The sequence below is a fragment of the Trichomycterus rosablanca genome, chromosome 3 (assembly GCF_030014385.1).
Source record: "Trichomycterus rosablanca isolate fTriRos1 chromosome 3, fTriRos1.hap1, whole genome shotgun sequence".
NCBI lineage: Eukaryota > Metazoa > Chordata > Actinopteri > Siluriformes > Trichomycteridae > Trichomycterus > Trichomycterus rosablanca.
Genome location: NC_085990.1, coordinates 21,486,162 through 21,497,750, shown reverse-complemented (window position 1 = coordinate 21,497,750; position 11,589 = coordinate 21,486,162). Strand labels below are relative to the sequence as shown.

At 36.0% G+C, this 11,589-nt stretch overlaps 1 protein-coding gene across 1 annotated transcript; it reads left to right on the top strand.

Moving 5' to 3' along the window:
* The first annotated feature begins 741 nt into the window (after positions 1–741).
* Positions 742–2,978, top strand: LOC134310392 (uncharacterized). The gene has a single exon (XM_062991973.1). It carries the CDS (start codon positions 931–933, stop codon positions 2,194–2,196), a length of 1,266 nt encoding a protein of 421 aa, XP_062848043.1. The 5' UTR covers positions 742–930; the 3' UTR covers positions 2,197–2,978.
* Positions 2,979–11,589: the final 8,611 nt, after the last annotated feature.

The following is an 11,589-nucleotide window of genomic DNA, read 5'->3' as shown; positions in this document are numbered from 1 at the left end:
TTGTATATACCTTTTTTAAATAACTGAATGAGTCTAACAGGGACAAATACTCTTTAAACGTTGTATTACTGTGATTCAACAAGTTAAAAACAGTTTGAAAAGTCAGAGCCTGGTGCTGTCAGAGGTTATTACGAATGACATTATAGACATGTTCAGTATGTGACTTGCAATATCATATTTTTCCAAAGACGTCTCCAAAAGTTCCATCCCCAAAAGTTACATTTTACAGCAAAATGTTACTATCTGATTATCTGAATGTGTAGACAAAATACATATGTAAATATTTACGCTTATTTTAAAAATATTCCGAATTTAATTTCCATATTCCGGATAAGGTTAAAGCAAAAGATCCAGGATGTTAGGTGATGTAATGCATAACTAAAAGTGGAGGGGGCTCATTCTTTTAAGGGGGAGACATTTCCCGTGTCTGGTTACATGTTAAATCATTACAAAATGCGCTTCAATAAGTTTATTTTGTTTTTAAACTAAAGTTACTTAGTAGTTGGTGAATGCACAGTAACACTGAGATTTTTTAAAGTTTTTGGCTAGTCGAGTGCATTCCGTTCTCGAGACGCCGCCCTCACGCGCACTGCCCGCGTCAACATACACACATACACACATACACACTCTCAATGCGCACACACACACACACACAAAAGCTGCAGGAGAATCTGTAACACACCACATAATCGACGGCTAACACGTTCAAGCCGGCACTGTGTGGTATGAAGTCGGGAGTTCGGTTTCTTTTTCCCGGTCTAAATATAGGGGTATCTGACGTGAGACCTCGAAAATTGCTCCACACTGACGACGGCAGACGCGCGGCCCCATGGAAACGCGCCCCACAACTCGACTCTTAATGACGGGGCGTATTTTTAGCCGGTGTTGTCATCCAGTGTTATCGCGTAGTATAAAGGGCGGACACTCAAAATGCAGCTGTACAGCAGCGGGCTAACACACTACCCAGCCTCGTCGCGAAAAGTTACGGTCACTGTTACGACCAGCTGCGGCGACACACCGTCAGATTCAGCTTTGAACGGAAACATCGCACAAAGTCCAGTGGGGGAGAACCGAACGGACTCAAACATGCCTGCGTTTTCATGCTACGAGGCCACCTCGACCAGGCCTGTTTTCTACACGTCAAGGGCAGAGATTGTAATCACAAGGCCGGATGGACAGAAAAAGTGTGTTCCAGTTCACACCATAAAGAATACGCACCGCTCCCTTGATTATGTGGACAGGACCTATTTACCAGAAAACAGGATCGGTGATCTTATTGGACACACGAGGAATGGACCAGACATTTTCCAGGATGAGAGTGAGATAAGTCAGAGCAACTCATTTGATTTTGACAGCTTATTAAGCAGGAATGGTTGCAGAGCCAGTGACCAGAGGAAAGAATTTGTGGTTTGTGTCTCAGACAAAGTCGCTTCACAAAACTTTTCACAAAGAGCTTTACCGAGGCTCAGCAACAAAGACATGTCTAACACATTCAAAAATGAAAATAAACTTAAATATGAGCAGATCGATACAGATGAAAGCAAGGACACAGAGGAGCCAGTGTTTGAGCTGTGTAGCCTCCAGGGGCCCTCAAGAAAGACTGACCTTAATGAGAAAGTGAGCCAGTACCTTGCAGAGGTAAAAAAGCAGGATAAATATCTCCAGGAGAGGAACAAGTACCGCTTTCATATCATCCCAGATGGAAATTGCCTGTACAGGGCAGTGTCAAAGGCAGCATATGGGGACCAGTCCATGCACAGTGAGCTCAGAGAGCGCACTGTGCACCACATTGCTGATCACCTGGATGAGTTCAACCCAATCATTGAAGGAGATGTAGGTGAGTTCCTGATAAATGCGGCACAGGATGGCTCTTGGGGTGGCTACCCTGAGTTACTGGCCATGAGTCAGATGCTGAATGTTAACATCTACTTGACCACTGGGGGGAGCCTGGAAAGCCCCACCGTCTCCACAATGATACACTATCTTGGTGAGGAGGACTTGACAAAACCAGCCATCTGGTTAAGCTGGCTAAGCAATGGCCATTACGATGTGCTGATGGACAACTATCTGCCGAATGCAGAGTATGATGACTGGTGCCGTCACACACAAGTGCAGCGAAAACGTGATGAAGAACTTGCCAAATCCATGGCTGCTACTCTCTCAAAAATGTACATAGAGCAGAATGGCCTACATTGACCCATCCCTTCGATTTTGACATTTCACTGACATGCATTTCATAAAGTATTGATTTATCCAAAAAATACCTAAACATTTATTAGATTATTTCTAATTGTTAAGTATTATTTTTTCTCAGAAAGGTCTATGTATTTTTGAGTAAAGCACAAACCTGCCGTGGTGCCTTTTCCATATGGAAGTCAAAGTATGCTGCCCTACCTTCATGGCCTTAAATCTAAATATGTTTACCTGGCAAATAACTTTGATTTACTGGTTCAGTTGGTTGGCAATGCAGTTCCAATACATTGTTGGGTGTTTGTTAAAAGTTCATTTTTGTCATAAAAATACAGTGGGTTAAAACTACATGAGAAACTACATCAGAAACATTTAAAACAATCTATACCATAAAATAATGTCCTGGTATTGCATACTGTATTTTTGTAAGCACAATTGCACTTCTAATTCCATATGTCAATTAAGAAATGCCATAATTTATTCTAGTACTGTGTGTTTTTCTAATACAGTAGTGTATTTAAGTGCAGTGCACAGTTTCATTTGTGTTTAATATGTGTTGTATATATGACTACAGAATATCAAATTGTATAATGCATATCTTCTTACCTGTATTTTGTAATAGCAGATAGCATATTTTCTTTACTAGAATATGTATCACCTATTGTGTTACATTACCCTTGTTGATTATTTTATGACATATTTCCCTAGGTGTTTTTCCTCTAAGGTTTGTTTTTTTCTACAGCTGTTAGATGTTGAACTAGTTTGAAAGACTGCTGGATATTTGTTGTCTAAGAGAATAAATTCTACATAAAAATAAATATATATCTTTTTTTTTCTGATAAGAGCAGCATAAGGATATACTAAAGTAAAATTGTTTTTAACTTAATAGAAAGCAGTATGAACAATATTAGGTTCTGATTTAATTTGGTAACTAAATTGATGAATAATTATACGTTATGAATCATAAATACCTTAAGGCCTAGGTAGCAATACATTTTTCAGACTTTTAAAAGTACACAATCAGAAACAAACAGTTTTATTATTTAGTTTGAAAAAACAAGCATGTATTTTATTCTGCTTTTTAGAAAACAATATAGTACAAAATTAGCACTAGTTAAAATGCTAAATGACAGACTGCTTAGCTTGCATCATGGTTGTTTTTGTTTTTGAAAAGTTAAGTAGCATTTAACACTGTTAAAATGTTTATAAAAAGGCTTAAAACATTAATCACAATTATTAATGTATTATTTGTTTAAGCAGCCAATTAAAAATAAGGCATATGCTACTGCTACATGCTGCTAAGAAGCTAGTATATGCTTTTATAACCTTTAGATTGGAATATTACGACGTATTGCTAGCTTGCTGTTCTTCAGTTTTTTTTAAGTTAGTTTCAGAAATGTCAAAATGCTGCAGTTTGTGTTCCTACTAGGAAAATTAAGTTCAATATTACTTCATGAGCTAATAACAATAATAAATAAGTCAGCTAATATTACCCTAGACTTATTTTGATGGTGGCTTGTTGAATTCTACATTTAATGTTAAATTTTGCATTGACCGTAAATGATTTAGCTCCTGCATATGTAGCTAAACCTCTTTGTATAGCCCATGCATGACCTCTGGTAATCCCTAGGGAATCAAAAAAGTGCTTTAAAAATAATGATGATCATGATTATTACAAAAAGTGCCACGAGAAACTATTTGTCCCACTAAATGGTACTTAAAAATTAAAAAACATGTTTTTCTGAGATGGTTTAAAATAAATTTAAAGCACACATTTAAACATTTACATACAATTGTAGGTGACATGTATATTATGATTTGTCATGCTTCTTGAGGTCCAACTATTAAGCTCATGGGTCCCATGATTGTAGACCGTTCTAGTAGCTTTTAATCCCTGAAAGACCAGTTTTGGTGATTTTGGATTTATATTTGAGGATCTAGACAAATTTCTTTTTATCATGGAATGTCAGTGCTCTTTGAACTTTGTTCCTTACTTTGGCAAAAACACTAGTCCATATTCTAAGGTGCTAGGACATAATTTATCTAGTTGCTGTAAGTATAAATAAATACAATGCGCTTGTGCTTGATATACCCAGTGCATTAATATGGGTTTAATCCCTACCTAATTTGTAAAATTGTCACTGTTCTGGAAAGTTTATTTTCACAAGACTTTGAAGTGTGTCTGTGAAATGTGTGCCCATTTAGTAAAAAAAACATTTGCTGGAGTTCTTTCACACCACACTTGTGAAACTATGTGTTTATGGACTTCGCTCTGTTCATGGGGCATGGTCATGTTGGTATAGGAAAGGAGTAAATGATAAAAAGTGTGTCATTTTTCTGTATATAATCGTTATATGTACTGGTGGTTAAAACACCTGAACTCTGAAGATTGGGAGGTGTGTCCCCATACAAGTCATATAGTATATATAGTTTGATTAGAATATAAAGAGATTTTTGTTTAATGCTGAGTTCAAATTTTTATTTTAACATAAAGCTAATTTGACTGACCTCTTTTAGTCCCAAAATATTACATGACCTTCTAAAGTCATAATCAACCCCATAATTTTTTATCATATAACTACAGTTCTTTTCTTTGTTCTTTGTAAGGTAATCATCAAATGCTGTGGAGAAATGTGTTATGTATTGTAGACTTTCCTTTCTTTATAAACACATTAAATTTCTAAGCACAGCATGGAAAGTTAATGGTGTTTTATTGAGCTGTTGTACTTAATAATAAATAACATTGAGACACTGGGCATGAAATGGAAATACACCCCATATATGTTGGTTGCTAAGTCATCTGAAGGCATTACACATTTTCCTGATTCATTTACTTATAGCCTTGGGGCAATTTAAAGTAGCTACCCTACCTACAGGCATGTTTCTGGGTGGTTGGATTATCCTGGAGGAAACCAGTCACACAAACAATAAATAAAAGTCACACAAACAATAAATAAAGGAGAGAATTAAACCCAGATCAACGCCAACATCATTACCTGCTTTGCCACTACTAAATTACTGTTGTTTTAAAGGATAATTACAATAAATAGATACTTTATTTATCCCGAGGGAAATAATTGGCCTCCAAATGGCATCAAAAGGGATGTCAGTTTGGTAAATTTTAGACTATGATTCAACTGAATGCAGCTATTTTGGTCTATAATCCTGTTACTTATCAAATGCATGCATTTTAATGTCTTTTGGCTGTGTAACACAAACCAAAATATTTCCTGTTAATGAATGATCATGATTAGCTGATCTAATGATTGGTTTCCATAGTAAAAATGGCAGTATTATTTAGTAAATTGATCTGAGAATAAAGCAGGGATTTTTATAATGTGCCAAATGTTTAGAAATGTTTTTGTGATTTTGTGTAAATGTTCCATATCTACTAGATAGTCTGGATAGTCTTAATTAAATAACTCTCAGAGCATCTTTTTCAATTTAAATAATAAGAAAGCCAGTTAGTAAGTTTTTTTAGATTCTCAGGAATCTTCATCTTCAATATTGAACTATAGACTTAATATCCCATTGAAGCTACACCTTTCAACTCTGTTGCCAAAGTGATGTTATTTTGCAATAAATGCTGCAAATACAGGAGAAGAAAAAAGTAGGAGTATTTTGACACTTTACCCCTTTGTGGGTTGGTGTCATACATGCGCTTAATGGATTGTAATAAGATATTGGGTTATTCATCAGAAGAATAGTGTTTTTTAATAGTAAAGTAAAGGAGGTGATCTTTTCATAAGAATTCAATGAATTTTGTGATTCTTTAGATGAATTTATAGGGGCAGTAACCTTTTGTGAAAATGTCATCAGAAAAAAAAGTTCCTTGGATGCTAATTTTATTATTGATTGTTTAGGTTCAAATGTCCTTATGTCTTATGAGTTGTTGGAATATCCAAGGTATATCTTCATCATGGTTTGGACTTAAGATATTTACGCAATCTAGTAACACTTTTATCCAAAGTAACTTACTTATGACTGAATACCATGCAAGCAATTGAGGGTTAAGGGCCATGCTCAGGAGCCCAACAGTGGCAAATTAGTGGTAGTGGGGATCTAACCAGCAACCTTCTGATCACAAGGACAGTACCTTAACCACTGAGCTACTATTAAATAGAAACTTGATGTAACAACACAGCCATCCACTGTCCCTCAGGCTACTGTACGATTATAGCACCTTAATTTGAATTAAATTAAATTCAATGTGGTCCAGATGATCTGTAAAATAAAACAAAAACCAAAAGAAACTCCACAAACAATGCATTCACAACAGGGCATTGCAGGTCGATGTAAAATGGAATTGTACAGTATATACTGTACTATGAATGCATTCTCTTTCAGTGTTGGACATTGCTAACTAACTAAACTATAAATAATTGTTTTATATATATTTATTCTGTCCTGATTGTTTGGGTGGCCAACATTTATTTTTCCTCTTCTGTTTACAAAGTCTGGAGAAGCAACAGAAAAAGAGCAGATCTTTTTTATTTATAATGGTGATAAAATGTCAACACATTTCTGTAAGAAAAACATTGAATCTGCTAAAACTACCAGGAAATGCTTTATTGAAGATGATGACTTGCATTTTACAATATGGCAGTCTGACTGACCATTCAGAGTTTGGTAGCTGCTAAAACAAAGCTTTAACTCTTTAACAAAGAGCTTTAAAGCTTTACCATAGGGCCAAGTGTTAGTTTTGATAATTAAATGGTTTCGGTTTTAATAATTGGGTTTTAATAATTTCCTTCGGGATAAATAAAGTATCCGTCCGTCCGTCCGTCCGTCCGTCCATCCATCCATCCATCCATCCATCTATCTATCTATCTTTTTAGTAAAGGTAGCATATAGCAGCAGTTAAGTAGCTCCAACATTTAAGCAAGGCATTTTCGTCTTTTAGCATGCCAATCCCCTTATTCACAAAGTGAGGTCCATGATGAAGTTATTTTCTGGGTGTGGTAGTAAAGACAGTGGCAGGACTAAACAGAGTCCCAGTGATTAACTAATGTAACATCTGGTGATTTTTAATGCTGACTGAATGGCATACCATCATGCATCATCAATGCATGCATCAAAAATGGCTTATACTCAAGTAGAAGTATGAAAGTAAATGCTGCTAAATGTACTTAAAGAAAAAGTTAAATTATTTCTTTTAAAAGCCTTTTTAACTGAAGTTTTTGTTAGAAATTTTTTTTATAAACAGAATGTCTTTTATAAGAGGCAAGCAATGCACATCCATGGCACTTAAGGTACATAATGGTTTGTACTTCAACTGCAAAAATCATACAAATAACATTATCATCCTAACCACAGCAAAACAGAATAGAAACCTTTTCAGACATGAGGAACCATATTCAGTATTTAGTACTGCAGTATATTATGATATTTAACCCAAACTATAGTTATAATTGACTCTTTAAAAGACTGTCAGTATCTTTTAGTCAAACAAACTGCATTTTCACCCATTTTTAGAGAAGTTAACCACTACATTGCACTATTGTGATCACCAAGGGTTCTGCAAAGGGTTGGCTTAGGAAAAATTTATTACATTTAGATTATTTAGCAGACACAAAGCGTCTTACAGTACTTACAGTATATATTGTCCAAGCAACTGAAGGTTAAGGGGTCTGGTACCTTAACTGCTAGGCTGCAACTGCTCTTTATAAACACATATTTATACACATATTGTAAAGACATAATTCCCAGTAAGACTTTATTTCTGAATACAGTATTGAAATGTGCAGTGCTTTTTAAAAGTGCCATTACTAATCTCTGAATCTTTACTAAACATTACTTGCCTATCCACATGACCTTTGATGACACTCCTTAGGGTAAGCCATGAAAGCAGCCAAAGGTTTACCCCCCTCCTCCTTTTCCTCACACAGAGTTTCCAATTTGCGCTTCATTCGGTGCCTTACTAGAATTGCCTAAATAAAAAATAGACAAAATCGATAAATAAATAGATGTATAAAAGCTAAAGCAACGACCATGTTTTGGAAATAAAGTCAGTAAAAAGTACATATTTTTCTTACAAAATGTAGTAAGTAAAGTATTGAGTTATAGAAGTAATTCATTAAACTACAGATACCAAAAAATACTTAAGTGTAGTAACTTGTGCTTATTATTAGGGCTTCTCTGCAAAAAGGTTAAACACTTCGAACATTATGTGATTTTATCTATAAAGGTTGACAAGACACTGTCTATGGCTAAAACGTATCTAAATATAATATACAGGTCCTTCTCAAAAAATTTGCATATTGTGATAAAGTTCATTATTTTCCATAATGTAATGATAAAAATTAAACTTTCATATATTTTAGATTCATTGCACACCAACTGAAATATTTCAGGTCTTTTATTGTTTTAATACTGATGATTTTGGCATACAGCTCATGAAAACCCAAAATTCCTATCTCAAAAAATTAGCATATCATGAAAAGGTTCTCTAAACGAGCTATTAACCTAATCATCTGAATCAACGAATTAACTCTAAACACCTGCAAAAGATTCCTGAGGCTTTAAAAAACTCCCAGCCTGGTTCATTACTCAAAACTGCAATCATGGGTAAGACTGCCGACCTGACTGCTGTCCAGAAGGCCATCATTGACACCCTCAAGCAAGAGGGTAAGACACAGAAAGAAATTTCTGAACGAATAGGCTGTTCCCAAAGTGCTGTATCAAGGCACCTCAGTGGGAAGTCTGTGGGAAGGAAAAAGTGTGGCAGAAAACGCTGCACAACGAGAAGAGGTGACCGGACCCTGAGGAAGATTGTGGAGAAGGGCCGATTCCAGACCTTGGGGGACCTGCGGAAGCAGTGGACTGAGTCTGGAGTAGAAACATCCAGAGCCACCGTGCACAGGCGTGTGCAGGAAATGGGCTACAGGTGCCGCATTCCCCAGGTCAAGCCACTTTTGAACCAGAAACAGCAGCACTGGACTGTTGCTCAGTGGTCCAAAGTACTGTTTTCGGATTAAAGCAAATTTTGCATGTCATTCGGAAATCAAGGTGCCAGAGTCTGGAGGAAGACTGGGGAGAAGGAAATGCCAAAATGCCTGAAGTCCAGTGTCAAGTACCCACAGTCAGTGATGGTCTGGGGTGCCATGTCAGCTGCTGGTGTTGGTCCACTGTGTTTTATCAAGGGCAGGGTCAATGCAGCTAGCTATCAGGAGATTTTGGAGCACTTCATGCTTCCATCTGCTGAAAAGCTTTATGGAGATGAAGATTTCATTTTTCAGCACGACCTGGCACCTGCTCACAGTGCCAAAACCACTGGTGAATGGTTTACTGACCATGGTATTACTGTGCTCAATTGGCCTGCCAACTCTCCTGACCTGAACCCCATAGAGAATCTGTGGGATATTGTGAAGAGAAAGTTGAGAGACACAAGACCCAACACTCTGGATGAGCTTAAGGCCGCTATCGAAGCATCCTGGGCCTCCATAACACCTCAGCAGTGCCACAGGCTGATTGCCTCCATGCCACGCCGCATTGAAGCAGTCATTTCTGCAAAAGGATTCCCGACCAAGTATTGAGTGCATAACTGAACATAATTATTTGAAGGTTGACTTTTTTTGTATTAAAAACACTTTTCTTTTATTGGTCGGATGAAATATGCAAATTTTTTGAGATTTTGGGTTTTCATGAGCTGTATGCCAAAATCATCAGTATTAAAACAATAAAAGACCTGAAATATTTCAGTTGGTGTGCAATGAATCTAAAATATATGAAAGTTTAATTTTTATCATTACATTATGGAAAATAATGAACTTTATCACAATATGCTAATTTTTTGAGAAGGACCTGTATAATAAAGCTAGTGATTGGGATTAGCACAAACAAAATCCATTTATACTATACAGGTGTTTTATAGTTTAACTTGCTTGAGCCACTAGGTGGCATCTTTCATCTAGATTACTTTTATCTGTACCGCTTTGACCCCATTAAGTGCCTTAGAGTCCTTGTGTATTGTTGACTTGACATAAAATAGCTGGACTTAAAATGCCACACTGTTACCTTTGTTATAGTGTTTTAAAAAAACTTATCTTTGTAACTATATAGCAGTGACATTAAATATTGTTGACGTAGTTAACTGTATAGCTGTAATCAAATACATTAAATAAACTATGTAAGCCTGTAATATGCTTTAAGGAACCCAACACCACATACACTTTGATAAAAATATATAGTCTGTCTACACATCTTATAGCGAGTTCTGCTTATACAAATGCTATCTTTAGGCAATCAGTTCCATATTAACTGGCCTTATTATGGTCAGTGGACTTTACGAATGTGTGCGGCATTGCAGCATATATGGTTTTACACTATTGCATTATTTAACATACTAATTAGAAAACTGTGGTTAAAATCAGCTTAAACCGGCTTGCATGATCTTAGTCATTGAATAATCCTTTAAAAAGGAAAGATTTACTAACAGCAATATTAACATTGTAAATCTGAAATTTGGTTTACGGTTTACGGGAAGGTTTTTCAGTACAGCATGGCTGTTTTTTTATCAATTGGTTTTCATATTGTCTCAAGGGAATTATGAGGTCAGTGGTGTTGGTAACCCAAGTCAGGCTTGCATTTGGCATACCAAATCAATTAAATAATTTTCAACTGACCTTGCTTTGTGCGTATAGCAATGCCACACTAAAACAGAAAATGCACTTTCCCACTAAACTTTTTCCATAAACTAGAAAATACACAACTCTCTGCAATTACATTTAATGCTGTACCAAAGTCAGATTGTCTTACGAAATTCAACTGCTACAGAAATCAAGTATAATAATGTGTCTTACTGTACTCCAGGTAAAATAAGATATGATATAATATGATATGATATGATATGGTGCACGGTGATTTTAGGCTTGTGTATATCTGCTCAACCATGAAAACCATATCCAGAAAGCTCCTGACAAAAAGTTCATAAAAAAGTTGCATCCAGAGACACTTAATTTTAAGTGCTGAATCTCTGTATGGGTCTATAGAAGAGTGCAGTGCAACTGTAAAAGTCACTGAATTGTTCAGTATAGTACATAGCTGCTTAATTTTATGTACAAACCTCATTTTCAGAGAAGTTGGAACATTTTGTAAAATACAATAAAACAAGAATCTGTGATTTGGTCATTTATGTGTTCTTTATTCAACTGACAGAAGTACAAGAAAAACACTTCCAAAAACATTTTCAATGTTTTTACTGATTAACTTAATTTTATTTTGTAAATATAACCAAATATAGAATTCAATGTTTTTAACACATTCACAAAAATTAGTACTGAGAAATGTTTTACCACTGTGTTACATCGCTGTGTTACCACAATCATGGAGCGGTCCGGGTCCTTTCTGTGTGGGGTTTGCATGTTCTGCCCCATGTGTAAGACATGACGTTAAAATCCT